The 16,643-nt window shown below is 32.5% G+C and overlaps 2 protein-coding genes across 2 annotated transcripts in view; one reads left to right on the forward strand and one right to left on the reverse strand.

Moving 5' to 3' along the window:
• LOC123015049 (protransforming growth factor alpha-like) overlaps positions 1–16,643 on the reverse strand; it is a 76,398-nt gene that overhangs the window by 49,875 nt on the left and 9,880 nt on the right. The window lies entirely within an intron of this gene.
• LOC123014828 lies at positions 270–3,867 on the forward strand. Its single transcript, XM_044414110.1, has 3 exons — positions 270–369; positions 465–554; positions 3,677–3,867. Exons 1-3 carry the CDS (start codon positions 324–326, stop codon positions 3,865–3,867), a joined length of 327 nt encoding a protein of 108 aa, XP_044270045.1. The 5' UTR covers positions 270–323.

The raw sequence follows: 16,643 nt of genomic DNA on the forward strand, positions 1-16,643 counted from the left end.
ATAAACAAAGTAACAATTGAACCATTACGGACCACCTGTCGATAAATAGAAGGGCATCTGCTTACGGATGCGGATACACAGTGTAAATCTCAATGTCTGATGATAACAGCAATGAAGACGATAAGAAAAGCAAACTAATACTTTTAGAAAACAAAGAAGTTGAATAATATCAGTGTGAGACGGCGTGAAATGAATCGATATCTTGAACAAATATTGAATACACACTTAAGGTTCCAAGTGGGGTAAATTTCAATTTCAATTTAATATTTCAGAAAGAATGGTTAAGGGTATTGTTAAGGTGTCAGTTCGTCTAGCCTTCAGCGATGTTGACAAGCGCGGTGGTAGGGTGGGAGCAGTCATATGGAACATGTAAGAATATAAAAGTCTAGCAAAATATACTTTACGGTAACATAATGATTCGGGCCGCTGAAAAATTAATACGAGAATAATTTCCAATCAATTAGGTCCTCTTCGTAGTTGGAGAGGGTGCAACTGTTTGCGGAGACCATGTGTCCAATGTAGAGACGAAAGGAAGAACGCGTACTACCTGCAAGGTAACGTTAGAACCGTAGCTGACACGCGCCTACCTGATGATGGTTGGGCATCCAACAAATTTACTTTCTACTTTATTTAATACGCCAGACAGAAATAAACCATGACAGTAATTAGGACATTATTCGACACAATAACGCACAAAACAAACAAAATATAAAAATACGAACATAAAGGAATGTTCTTCTCGTAATGAAAGAATAACTATTTAATCACACTTTCGACCCTAAAGTTAATAGCTATTATGAATTTTGACTTAAGAAAAAATGTAGGCTTGCATTCAGCCCCCACATTAAGAAAAATGTGGTTCCCAAAGATTACTATTCATTATTTATTTAATTTTTATTTAAATATAGTAAAAGAGAGTTTACCCCGTCCGTAGAGCGTTTGGGGTACTTTTCTTAAGTGACTTATTTGTAATAACACGTGTGTTATTTTTTTGCATTTAAAATGCAATTTTATTTTTTTAATTTGGTATTTTGGTTATCATCATAAATTGTCATGTTCAAGTTATCAGTTCATTATTAAAAATTAATACAAAGTAATGGAACTTTGGTACCTTTCGCAAAGTGGAATGCTGCGAAACACTTTCGAGATACAATTTTATAATTGAACCTTTTTTATCAATATCAGAGTTGAAAAAATACCATACCTTACTTATTTAAAATCGCCATAGTTATTGTCCAAGAGGTGTTGGTTAAAACACATTACTATTGATTTTTTAGTCTTCAAGCATAAAAATACAATAAATCTTAATTAAAGACATCACACGACTTCCATAAAGTTTACATGCTATAGGACACTAAAAAATAGGGTAAATTCGTGGTATGAAATCTAAGAATGAATTTATGAGATGGCATGATAAACGACAAAAGCGTCGATAGTAACAGTAAACTATAAAGAGTATAATAACACCAATTTATATACAAGCAATATACGAGTAATAATAAACAGACTCATAGTTCTATAATTTAACAAAAAGTGACTTTTTAAAATGTAATAATGTTGAGAAGTAAGATAATAACCACATGCAATTATTTCTTGATCTCATGTTTTTATTTTATGAGAAAAAAAACGATGTCTTCTCTACTAAAATTTTATAGTTTATTTTGAGATTGAGTGTAAATTGGACACTTTATTTCACGAGTGGAATATTTAATCACGAGTGTTAACGAGTGGTTTATCATCCACGATGGAATAAATGAACCGATTTACACGAAGTCGAGTTGAATACAACATTTTATGCTTCAAATTAGACTTAAAAGAGCTCACAATTGCTTTAAATCTGTTAAAAATAATTTGACATTTCATATTGAGAAATGTCAAACAGTTGTCAAAACTTCCTTACACGGGAGAAAAAAGGAGAAAAACCGTAAATATTCAGTGTCATAAAATAAAAGATTTTTTTGCAACACTAATACCTTAGCTATACTGTTTATATGGTGCATTTAAGCTTACCTTTTTATGTTGTTAAAATACGCTTTATCTATAAAGTATGTCGTCAATAGCAACGTATCTTATGAGTCTATAAAATACCCTGAAGCATACTTTTTGTCAATTTTGACTTTATTTTGACATACTTCTTTATAATAATTTCTGAATTTAGTAAATTTGTGTTGCAAACAATCTTGAAGACAACACTAGTTTTATAGTTTAAAAATCTCAGCCTAAACTACGACCTCGATTTTTTAACTGTCTATAAAACTAGTTGTCTTAATAGCTATTGAAATTTGTAATAAGATCAAGTTTCTTTAATTTTTAACGGATATTCGAATTTTAGCGTTGCTTTAAAAACACAGAATTGTCCGTAGAGTTTACAAAAGCCTTAAAATAAAAAAACTATATTTAATAAAATCTTCGAATAAATAAATAAAATAAAAATAAATGAAAAAAAATATATGTATGTATTATACAGGGTGTTTCACACAACTTTACGAGGTTTGCGCCTAAAGTACGCACCCAAATATACAAAAGTCACAAAACACTGGACACAAAAAATACACATCTAATTATTTAATTTTTGGAAACCCATGACAGTAGTTGTCAAACTAATCACTGTCTCATTAATAGTCATAAACTGCAGTTTTTCAGAAACAATTATCATGTGTTCTATCAAGAGACGGCATGAATATGATTCTAGTTTATCTATCTTAATTACCAACTAACTAAAAACGTTGTAATTTTTGAAAGGGTGAACAAACTAGAGAACATTATTTAATTTTTCAAAATTTGTAATCGAGTTCGGAATATGTATTATTGATTGCATCTTACAGGCGCAGGCCTCGTAAAATTACGTATTCACATAAAGCAAACTTTCTAGTATAAATCCAAGCTTAAAAGATTTCTTTTGTACAATGTGTATTTTTTTAATTCCAATTTTATAGAAATAAATTAAGAAATTCATAATTTTATGTTTCAATTTCCACATTTGGCAACGACTTAGTTTTTTATAACGATATACGCTGCTTCTTCTTGCATCTATCTAATCGTATTTTTGTTTGGGTAAGCATAAAAAATGTTCTGTATCACACCTTTTCCGGATCCAAGCATTTACAACCATTATAAAAAACATTCGGTAAAAAACACCCTTTAACACTATGATTGTTTTCACTTTATATTAAAAAAAAAAAACATTAAAAATGTCTAAAAATTCATTAAAACACCTGGTATCGTCTACCTACTAGTTGTTAACCAAGAAATAACACACACAATTGTAGTTTTCTGTCTTAAATTTTATAGTAAAATGCATAAAAATTTTCTTAGACCGTAAACTAAACTAATATGGAAGACCCCAACAAATGATAAAATATTGTATCAAATTAAAAAATATGCAAAATGTAAACTTTTTTACAGTTTTCCTTTTGTTACCTGAAAACTATTCTATCCGTACTAGTGCTAGAACGCGACCCTAAATAGTCCCACACATTTGGGGGTGGTTTTATATTTGAGCAGGTGTATTTGCAAGCAGTGATCCGCGTGGCCGCCCGCCAGCTGTCACCGTGACTACGTCCGCCACCGCATCAACTTCATCATCCTCTGGATTGATTACTTAGAGACAAACCGACCCAACCGCAAAACTAATAGTGTTTTTTTTCGTTACTTATTTAAAAAAAAATAATTTCAGATCAAAGCGACAATGAAGATCAAGATAGAGCGACGCGTGGTGGCCGCGTGCAGCACGGGGCGAAATGCAGACAGCTGGTCCATTTCTTCAACCCTCCTGAGAGGGTCGGGAGTCGGCAGGTCATAGGGCATCGAGCCGTCGTGACTTACGTCGGACGTCTGAGTCTGCACCTGGCTCCAGTCTGTTACTAATAATGTGCTACCAACTAATAGCTAAAATATGTATTTCGATTTCTATATAAATGCAACCGGAAAATAACTTTCGGAATGATGATGATCGGTGTCCCGACGTGTACCATGTCAAACATAAAGGACGAGACGATTATCTTAAGAAGCTAATATGAGGAGTGTGCGAATTTGATCTTCCACGCTTTTCCTATTAGCTAAGTGTGTTAAAATCTGGGCGGAACGAAGAGGTTGGCCAATAGCAAACCAATTAGCAAAATTTTGCAAACGTCGCATTTTCAGAAATCTATTTTTCGGTGATCTAGTTCTCACAAAAAATAAAATTAAGTAAAAAAATTTCAAGACAAGATGCTTTACACTTTTTTCATTTTAAAATACTCGTAATACACAAATATAGTCGTTTTGTGTTTTATAATTTTCCAGAGAGTTAATGAGTTAATGACATTACTTTGAAAGGTGATATTTTATAAATTATTCTTATTCGAACTATTATTTAATTAAAATTAAAGTGACAAGAACTTTTGATTCAACATAATATTGAAAAACCGTCAAACACATACATATTTCACACACATCTCTGCTAAATTACGAGTACATGATTGTTAAATAGCAGCACCTAGACACGTCTTCAACTTTGCACAAAATATGTAGGAAAAACTAATTATCTATGTTCCCAGCTAATTAAACGTATCATTACTCATATTTATAATTGTTTAATGAATTAACCATTCATGCAAATAAAAAAGAATACATTTTACTTTCAATAATTTCAAAACCTACAACTGCGAAATTTTTCAAGAAGGCTTGTGATAAAAAAATCTACGCATAGAAATTGAGGCAGTTGTGCATTAGTGTTTTTTTTCTTCAAAAATAATCGTAACGTAAACTAATTATTATTTTCCAAATTTCATTGTTGTAAATAAATTATTATTATTACTAATAGAAAGTTTCTTAAACAGAAAAAATGTTTTTGTTCAAATACCACCTCAAAAACCAACAAAAAAATTTCATTTCTCATAGCTGACATTTTATAAACGTAGTGTAATCTATTTTGTATCAGCTTAATTTGCATTTTTTTATTTAAACGTTTAATAGAAAACGGTTTTAAATATTTTGTTTTAAGTTCGGTAGAAATAAAAATAACATTTTTTTCTGCCTTCCTTCCCTTTCATGTTTTGAATGAGTTGACGCACGCACTTTAAAATTGATAGGTATAAACGTTTGCTTTGAATTTAATGATATTGTGTTTTTTCACGTCAAAATGTAATAATTTAAAGATATCTTATAAATAACAATGTGTCAACAATAAATGTAATTTTTTCCACTAATTTCTTAAAAATAAAGTTCTATCGTTTTTATTCAAATACTCTTTAAATCTGTAATTATAAGAAATACACATTTCACGTTAATAATGTAAATAAGTGGCAAAATTTATACAATATGTGATGACAGCTTCCGAATTTGGCAAACCAAAATTTGCACCAAATGTCCCCAAAATAAAATTTACTTTTTATTGCATATTATTACAATTTTACATGTATACCCACTTAGTGAATTGAATAAACAACACAATAACAAATATTAGTGTAAATAACCCTATTGTGTCTCATAAACTAATAACTTGGAACAGGTGGTTAAACCTTTATTACAGATCGAACAACAGTTACACTTAACATGAAACTTGCAACATGCAAAAGCGCATTTATTTAATGGTTATGCAACAAAAGTCAACACACCATATAGGTGTAAGTTTGCAAAAACCGAGCAGCAACAAAGTTCTATTTGCATATTACACCGGGTCAGTATCGTCACACGATTAATCAAAGCGAGCTCTTAATTAAATTTTTTTAAACGAAGAATAATCAGACGTTTTTAATTAGCCAGCATGCAATTACTACTATTACACTTTCTTATACTACCACAGAAAAATATTAAATATGAAACTATTGACAAAAAATTAAACACTTCTGTGTGTGAATCCAATGCATATCTATCAAATTACAATAATTCCTGTAAACTATTTTAAGTTAAGACAAAGTGGCGTATCTATAATTAAATTGTGATTCTAATTGTAAATTTGTTTTTGATCACGATTAGCATGTGGAGGTTCTATTTCTAGTTTTTCGTGACTCCAAAGTCTTAATTTTAACGCGTGAATAACCACTAAATCACGAGGAAACACTTTATCTATTTAGTGCAGGGCTTTAGTCAAGTGTATTTATAGCAATTACCTGATAGTTACAACTCGAGAAGTACCAAAATATTCACGAACTATTTTTGTAGATAATAACAATTAGAATGTCCTGACATGGTTTTCTATTATTCAATTCAATTGTTGTATTTACTTGACCTTGAATTCACTGCCTCTATGCATACAAAATACATACATTAAATTAGTATATCACTTTACTAATTACACACGAGGTGTTTAAACTCTTGACAAAAGTAGGTACATTTACAAAATTAGGAATTATATGACACGCACGTTTTGCATTTTTATTCGTACATATTTTTTTAATTAACCCATTGCCCTCTCGACACTCTTGTACCTCATGCGTGTGGCTAACCTTCGATCGTTTAGAAAAATCTACACCATGTCCGTTTTAATTATCGTCAATAATTGAAAGTAATTCTCATAATTATTCATTGAGTGCCTCTCAAATATTGGTTACCTTGCCTGTCTCACTTTCATTAAAAGCCAGAAGGGGAGATTTATATCCGTCTGGATTTTTGCACGCCGGAATATAGAGAGACCGACTCGCATAGAACAGAATCGATATTAAACGAACAAAACTAGTTCGTTCCTTCTTGCATAATTTATGTCATGAATAAACAATGTCACGCACCACGACAATTTATAAAGAAATTATATTACCGAAGAAAGGACCAGCTATTTATTGGACGAACACGCTAATATTCGTCCAAAATTCATCCATCACAAATGGCAAACTTAAACGGGGGCAAGTACGATTTCCATGGAATATCAAATCAGGCGAATTAATACCATTCGAATTCAGAACAAAAAAATAACAAAAGAAAAAGCTTGGGAAATACATATTCATTCCATAACAACTCTTACAAAAGAAATTTAAGAACTTACCCACAAATACAGTATTAATTTTAAAAATCATCAGTTTTTGTTTAAAAAAAAATCGTCCTTAAAACATGCTGTTCACAACAAAATCCTTAAAAAACTGGCAACTACAAACTTTACATAACTTACTTGGCTGCACTAAATTTATTGTTCGAATATTTATAAATAGAACAAAACTTTTTTTTAAACACAACAAATAGATAATGTGAAGGTAGGATTTTACCAAAAGTATCCAAATACTAAGAATTTTTGAAATTTTTTAAATCTAAATTTTTATTTTCCAGTAAGAGAAAAATTGTCATACCAATATCTTCTTACATTTTGCATCAATTACGCAAAATATGTGTTTCTGTAGATAAATCTCTAATTACAGGTGAGTTACCACATTTACATTTTATAAATTAGGTACACTGGAATAAGAACAGAAAGTCGAGTAATTATACTACAACTCGAGTCTATAATTTCACAAATACATATAAATAGGTAGTAATTAAAATAAGGAAGTCTAAATACTTTACATTCTGGACACTCTTCGAGCACTCTGAATGCAAAAATCCTTTTACCGCATAATTTTTCGTGTCTAAAAAAGCGGTCGGAAAAACAACAAACGAAATAATCGACCGCATTAAAATTTTCAGAGAATAATAATTCGTCCGCCGATGATGAATCCGCTTTAAACAGCGCGAATTCGCGGAACATAACAATCAAATTACACATTCATCGCTAAATCCTCAATTAAACAATTTGCTTGTTGGCTGATGCTCACCGAATACGTGCGAAAACAATTGGGGTTGTTTGATTTTATTTCGCGCCGGATGAGCCGGATTAAGCATGCTTGATCCGGATCCGGTCCTGGCCAACCGGACACGGCGACTCGTGCCTAATTTGCCCGTCAATGTCGTTATTTCCGGGGCAGCGCCCTCGGGACAAGGTAACCCATTGACTGACTTACAGGCGACATCTCGCTGTTCATATCTAATGCCAATTTGCATAGAAAGATGACTGCGCCGAATAATAACATTTTCCAATCATGCACGCAAACAATTTGGCCGCAAGGACACTGCGCCATAAATACGAAAATAAATCATGATCATGAATAAACATCGAATCATCTTCCACACGGCTGCCCTAAAACTACGAAGGTGGCACAATGAATTTTGCGGAAGTGCTGCTGGTTTCGAACAGGGTTCATAAATCATCCAACTCCCTAGTGTATAAGAAATGGATTCGCACGTGTTTATTGATTTTCAAACTCATAAACGACCCGCCCGTAATAAAGAAAAAGAAGCGAGTCATCGTTTACCACATCAAAAGAAGTGATGAACATGTGGTCAGATTTAACACTTAGAGAAGAGGAAACACCGGTTCCTGAAGACAGAAATAATTCCAATCTGCGTATTTAAGGGGTGACCCAGGCGGGAATGTTGCGGAAGTTTGGCGACACGATGCATCAGGTCATCAGGTCAGGATGTAGAGCAAGATTAGGCTATAGGCTAATTTTAGACAAGGATCTAAAACAAAGATGACACCGGTTGACAAAAAAAGTCCCTCACAAAATAGACTGTGGGATTTTTAAAATAAGAAAAAAACTGTCAATCAACGCTTGTAGAAAACTGAGCACTGACAAAGATATAAAATATGCAAAAAATCAAATCAGTAGATATAAAAATTATTTTAAAATAAAAAACTCTACAAACATTAAATCTATTAAAAAAATGTTTTAATGTAGGTATGTAATTATTTATGTAGGTGTTTTATTAATTATTACGTAAAAAATAGATAACATAATCCATTCTTAAACAAGCCCTAAAACACAAACAACGTATAGCGAGTAAGCTTAATCACTAAGAAGTACCTCATATGTTGTAAAAAAATAGAGTATAATAACTATTGAAAAAACAAAATAATAACAACACAGAAATGTGTTAAGTAAAATAGTAACAAAGTATAAATTAGCTAAAATAGTACAGTCAAGAAGAAACTTTAAACAATACTTAAATTATTTTCTGTCATTTGTTTCAACGCTGGGATCGATGAAGCTTCACTTCCTCAATCACTTTTAGTTTTTAATTTTTTTTTAATTTTAAATGTAGGAAATCTTCAACAATTTATAGTTTGCTATTAACAATCTAGACTAAAGATGAAACTAGTTAGTGCCCGAAACATGTTTAAACCAATATAAGCTTTATTAGCTTTAATTTTTGTGCAAGACGACTTTATTTCTTGAACCTTCCTTGAACCATATTATTTTCATTTGAACAAGGCTCTATTTTAGTTATTTTAAGTTTTTTTGTTATTTATAAGGTGCAAAATTACATATTATATGTATTTTCTTTAATTAGTAAAAGGTAAGAATTTGTACATAAATTGTTGACTTTGGAATAGTATAATTATAAAAAAAGAAAACCTACCTCTACTCAAAAATTGCTAAAAAATTAAAAATGAATCCTTTAAAGAAGGTAGAATTAACTAAGAAAATAAACCAAATATTTAAAATTCAATAATATTAAAATATTCAAACGTGCCTGTGAACTATCAAAATTTTCAACAGCATGCAATAAGTTAAGTTAAGCATAAAATTACCCGTCCTCGAATATTCATATCCTGATTAAAACCCAACTCAAGGTAAAACCAATGACTAATCAATAATCATCCACCATTTTTTAGTTACTAGTTGTATTTTAAACAATGAAAAAATATATGTTAAAAATAGATCGGCAAAAAATTGTTCACGATCTATAATGATTTATGAAAATTAACGATTATGATGACGAAGTTTTTGATTTGTATCTACCCCAGCCCTGACAAATGTTTATTTCTAATATTTATTTCTAAAAAAAAATAATTCTTATTACGTACCTTATTAACAACGAAATATGAAGATAAATCTTTCAATTTTTAAAACAAATACACTACTTCCAAAAAATTGTCTAGAAGCCGCATTCAAATTTAGCATCAAAAATTATTAAAAAAACATATGATATAAAGATTCTTTATCAAAGCTTTTGCTCAAAACAGCAGAAAAAATTAATCACTACTTTGTGTTTGAATGTTGAAAGTTTTCGTAATGGTTATTTAAGATTTATTTTTAGTTTCGTTCCATTTGTTTTCACTTCTTTTTCTGTCTAGATTAGCTTACCCGTACACAAAATCTTTACAGGTGATTAAATATCATACCTACTGCTTGTTATATTTATCTCTTGGCACTTCTTCAATTTATGTGTGCCTACTACAATCAGCTTATCATTTTCTGACGCCAGTATTCATATAACTTGGCACTATCTGTGTAAAAAATTTAATAAACAATCCACGAGTCTTCACTTCTTTAAATAAGTAAGCATGTCAGTTTTTGTCATGTGACAGCAAAGTAGAAATTAACACAAAGTTGTCATTGCATAGAGAGCCCAACTTATTAATTTTATTTTTAAACACACACAGAACATATGGAGACAGAATTTCAGTTATTTATGCTTTCATAAAAACATAAAAAAATGAAAAACATCTCGCAATTTACATTTCCAAGTTTTGCAAGTTTAAATAAAATAAAATCATCTGTCGTAGACATATGGTCCATTCGGCACATATCCAATATCCCCTCGAACACTAAAGATTACAAAACTGGCAAATTGGATCCAAATAAACGGTAAATTGAGTTATATGGAACGACATAAATGCACCGGTATTCATATGTTGTGACGGCCTCTGTGATTGACCAACGGGGCGTGCACGACCGAACAACCCCTACGCATTGGGGCTAAATTTCCACACAGGTGTCGGTAACCTAGGTCCATTAGGGGATCGCCGACTACCATACACTCTATTAACGATGTAGTTTGTTACACTGATGTATTATTCTCCTTTCCCAATTCGACATGTCATTAATTTGTTTGTACAATTTATTACCTTTCCTTTTCATCCCGTCGGTTTTCGTGTTCAATTAGACGAGAGCATTTAATATTTAAAAAGTTACGACCTCAATGTTGTTTACTCAACGACAAACACATCGTTGTACCGTTTACACAATAAAACATTCATGCTTTTGCCGGAAACAAAGTAGCAAATAAAGCAACCGTAGATCTTCTATGTTCCATTGAGAATAATAATAATAAAATAGAACGGTCTCGTAAGCAACTATGAGCATCTGTCACCGTGCAAACATCGTAAACCGAAACCCGACACCCACCACATTCGGAAGTGGCACAAGGTGTCAGCCATAAAGTGTCTCTCCTGAGCTCCTTTCAAAGCCAAAGCGACTGATATCAAGTCAGGGCAGAAAACTATTTTTAATTGAGAACAACCCTTAAAATATCACAAAAGCTCGTCTCAAATTTAAAACAACAAATCCTAAAACTTTTGCCATCCATTACAAAATTATCATGCTACGAGAAAAGAAAAGAAAACGCCTTTACATCCCAATTAAAAGCACATAAAAAGAGAAGAAAAAACACTAACGAAAAAGTAACACCATCAAAAAATTAAAGATGTGATGATAAGTTGTTGGCAGCATGATAGTATTATATCACTTCCGTATCATGTAAACTGACTAAAATGAATAAAAAAATTACTAAAATTAGGTACCCAAAAATACTTACAAAATTTTTAAAATTGAGACGAAGAAAATCCAATAAAAATTGGCCACTGAAAAAATCGGCAACAAAACTAGCAATTTAATTTATGTTCCAACTTGTTAGGCACCCCAAAATAGAATTGATTTTCATTTTTGAACCAAAGCCACTAGATACTTAAAAAATATTGAAAAATCATTGAAAAGTGATAACTTTTAAAATTGAAGCTTTTTAAGTGTTTTGATTTTGAAATGTATATTTATTTTGTGTTCTCAATAATTAAGCTTTGGTTTTGAAATAACATACTGATATCTAGTGTTGGTTGAAAAATCAACCTTGTCTGCGGGTATACAGTCCCGTCACATATCACGGGGATAGTGGCGTAGGTGTGCAGGGGATGAAGTGTATGTATGGCGTGTGCGGATGTTGCACCGTCAGCAGCTGTTGCAATGAACAGTTCAAATTACCACACCGCACCGTTTTGATGCTAGGTATAGGTAGGTGGGTTCATTATTATACTTTTGTAACAGACAATCTATCCATCGAAAATTATTTACAATAATACTGACAACAAATAAATTGAAACAAGAAAATGTATCAATGCTCTAAATCTGTAGAATTAAAAAGCTTTTCGCTTTTAGTTTAACCAAAGAAGCAATGTTTTCCTCATTCATACTCGTAATTGGATTACTAAATCAATTGTTTCATCATCCTTTGCTTAAGAAAATTATGTAAAGTGTTGAATCATTTAACAAATTAGTTTAAACAAATATCCGCCTGACATATTTACCACAAATTATGCTAAAAATACACTTTCGCTAAATTTAAGTGACACGAACACGAATAAATGTATCATCAAATTATTCAAACCATTAGCTAATTTGTGAAGTGACAAAAGAAACAAGCTGAATGTTGAATTAGAACCTTGAAGACAAAAAATATGAATTTACTATTTCACTCCTTTTTCATCCTTTCATTTAAAACGTGATTGTCAATATTAACGGTTAATATGTTTAATTACTGTGAGAATAATGTAATTACACTAATTACATACAGTTCACAATGTTGAACCAAAACACTATAATCTGTCTGAATTAAAAAGTTAAGATGATGAATTTTCATGTTTACAAATCCACGTATCCCTTAGGGACCCTTTTTACCACCACTTAAAAAGACGGTATAAAAGCTTATCACCTTACCTACCGTTAGACACGCGTTCAGCTTGTAAAGAGTGAATAAGTAGATTCTTCTCGATATCCTGCTCAAAATTCAGAGGCTAGCAAACAGATTACATGATAGTGCATCTAAGGATTACAGGACTTATCTAGATAGGTTATCTATGACTGTTATGCTCGTCTCACTTTCTTCATCCACAATACAACGAAATTTGACAGTGTTAAGAAATATTATCGTAAATCTACCCCCTGTGAGTATACCAACATTTCTATAACAGTTTCAACAGTTATAAGTTATGGAACATAAAATTTCAATCTCAGCAACCACAAAATCTACCACTACTCGTATATGTGTCAAAAAGTGATATATTTTTAGCTGCATCCACTTTGAAAAAAAAGCGTTTGTTTTTATTGCGGTGATTTATTGCAAGAGGATTACGTACAATTGCTTTTAAAGCGGTACAACTAATTTCTTTGAAAAACTTTTGTTTTGCCTATTCCAATTTTAGTAAAATTCAAGTTAATTTAAATAGGTACTACAACGTGTTTTAAAATACTATAAATTTCTAATTTCTGTAATGTAGAAGTAGAAGATGTGAGATTTGACAATATTAGCAATTTTCGTATCTTCTGCCTCTGTCTCTATTTATTTAAAATCATAGACAATAATGATCAGAACTTTAATTTAAAAACATGGCACATTAATGATAAAAAAAAATTCCCCCGCACCCTAAAAGTTAAATAAAAACATTCCCTTCCTATTTATCCAGTTAGAATTTGTCAAAACTGACAAAAAGCCGTGTCAACTGTGTGGGGTTTCCCGTAAGACGATACACTCATTTATTAAAAAAACGCCCTAAAACTTCTAAAATAAGGAAAAACCGAGCAATTTCAAAAAAACTCCCTCGGAAGTAATTTAATTAGAAGCTTTAGATTACAAGAAGAGAAAAACAATTAGTTTTCAATTTACGTCCCTCCGCAATACTATAGTTAAAAAAACTACTAGATATTTATCTCACAGTCCGTCGGGTGATGTGACACACCTTCGCCATAATAAAAGTATTTTAAAAATTAATTTTTAACCACCTTATCTATACGAAAACAGGTAGATCACGGAGACGCCGCCAGACACCTCCACACCGTGATGTATATCCGACCAACACACCTTCCTATGTTATGAATATTTAATAAATAAAGATAACTAAATTCGCGCCAGACAGGAATACAAAGAAACTGTTAATTTCGAAAAGACAGTACTGAGAAAAAGTGCAAGCTTTCAAGTTATGACATCAGCTAATGTAACCCAATTACATGCAACTTCCTCAAGAACAATACCCTAACCTTCATTGCAAAACCAAATTGGTTATTTTTCTGTTGCACCGATGAAATTCGTTTACTAATTGTCTGACATTCATGGCCATTAAATGAGTTACCCTCATCAGCCAAGAAAAAAGCGGAACAAAATAAGTTCCATTACTATTTTACTTTGTTTTTATTTTATCGTTTGCAATAGGTGTAATTATAAATCAACTTAATAGAATCGACATTTCCTATAGATGAATAAACAGAGGAAAAAAGAAACTTGCGATTCCACTCTTAACTGCATAATTTACTTAAAATCTTAAGAAAATGACACTTGCGAACATGTGGGGCCGATGTATAATTGCGAACCACATGTGAGTGAATTTGAAGTGTCTAACCGGGTATTAGTAAGCAGGGAGACAGATGCAAGTCGACTACACGTGCACACGTGGCACATTGCGACCATCTTCCGTCTTCCTGTATATTCTCATGTCTACCTGCTCGCATTCATCATTTCAGAGGGTGGCATGTGCGGTATGTCGAAAGTAGAAGCCGAATCCACAAAAACCAACATCCCAAATTACAAACTCAAAATCACATTCGAATCATTAGCTAAAGACCCAAAAAATTAAAAAACGGCCATCATTGCTCATTGAAACATCTAATTAGTAATGCCCAAGAGAATTTAACAGACGCTGAGTTCGCGAGATACCATTATAACAAATCCTTTCGTTAAACAGCAATGTAATAGCAGAGACAAGATTTTTCAAATTTGGTTACCACCCTATCGGACTTGCATAAAGCTATTTTTAGCGAAGAGCGGTATTATGATGTGTCGCGACTGTCGCCGTCCGCCCCAGCTGGTATCGATGTGCATGGCCAGTTAAAATGCAAGTCGCGAGCAGACCGCTTGTCTAGGAAACCATCCGGTCCACATCGCATCCGGCGTTTTCGGCGTATTAAAGCGCATCCGATGAAATTCAGTAAAAGAATTAATTTCTATCCAAAATAGCAATAGTCTCCTCTATTTTTCTTTTTCTAAACCTCGACATACGGTCTACCATCTGCCGAAATACACCCAACATCATATCGAGATGATAAAAAGTACAAATAAAGAGCGAGAGCTCGGATTTATGTCGAACCGGAAGAGGCGTGCATTTTGGCATAAAGGAACAACGCCAGCTTTCAAAATCTACAACAGCACTTCATGTCTTGGTTTGTGGGCCACCCTAATTCCCCATCTTAAACAACCAGTGGCTTACGAAACCTAGATGGTCGTCTAAATCCATCCGCAAACACCAAGCTTTCATTTAAAAATCATTTGGGTGTGGAGTCTCTAAGGACTCGTGCCTTCAATGAAAACTGTTCTATACCTTTTTCAAACGTCGATGGTGTTGTAAATTCGTGCCCCGGTTAAAACAGGCAGGTGATGTGAGATCCTTTTGATTTCGCATTTGATTTCGGGACAAGTTTTAACTTGAACCTAGAGCACGTCTGGCTGATTCAAGGGAGATTTTATATGGACACCTCTTCTTCCGTTTTCTGACAACAGAACGTATTATTACCGGTATTATGTTGGCTCATTCGCGCGTAAGATATGCAATTCATTGTATAGTCATGTTATGTAGAAACGAAATTTTTCGATAATCGTACAGTAAACAATTACCAGTAGATATTGATGAAAAAAATACATAATACACCATACACAGACAGACCAAGTGAGATGTAAACACATAGCAATGAAAACTTTCTCAGCCCTCTAAGAAATATTCCTAGAAAAATTGAAATAGCTGAAATCATAAAATGAAGGAACCGTGATTCATCAGAACGTGCAAAAATCAATAGAGGAAATTTATCCATTTACTACAAGAATACAATAGCTTCATTAATCAACATTTCATCATGCTTTAGCATCCTGTACGTGCTTACAACTCCCATTCATAATTTAAACTACTTTCATGTGTAGTTTTTTGCGGTATGTACTCGTTAAAGACGAAAATAACTAGTTGGGAACAAACAGGATGATTTCAGAAGTTGGTATGTTCGACAAATCTTTACCAATTGAATAAAATGATGTATTGAAAGAGCACAACAGAATAGAAGAAGTCTAATAGATGTGTTGTTCTTTAAACAACAACGAGCAATACGGCATCAAGTGGTGATTGCCAGCACGTGACCTAAAAGAGTTGGGCGGCGGATATCCTCGCGAGTCGTGCACCGGACTGTTGATGAGTGTGCGAAGCCCACTATCCTGCATCCACTCCGGTATCCACTGTCGGCTAGCCCGTGAATGACTCATTCATACCGTCTGTGTACGTTCTTGCTGTACTTCGACGCCGACACCTATGCATTGCATATTATTATAAACGACTCATTCATTCATTTGTAGCAAACTAATGAACAATATGAATTTTTTACAACGTTTTTGCCACAAAAATATTTACAAATTGCATTGTAAAAGCAAAGAAAATAAAGTACTATATTAAAAATACCTTTTAAACTTAAAAAGCAAGCTTTAATGTATACAGGGTGTAAATAAAAACGATTGAGGAGGTAATAGTATTCACCAAGATAAACACAAAAGTCTTAATAAACATAATTCCACAAAGTAACGGCTTCGGAGATTCATTTTTTTTTATCATAGTC

This window comes from Tribolium madens, unplaced genomic scaffold (assembly GCF_015345945.1).
Source record: "Tribolium madens isolate multiple individuals breed KSU strain unplaced genomic scaffold, Tmad_KSU_1.1 Scaffold_97;HRSCAF=244;Tcas5.2_LG3a, whole genome shotgun sequence".
NCBI lineage: Eukaryota > Metazoa > Arthropoda > Insecta > Coleoptera > Tenebrionidae > Tribolium > Tribolium madens.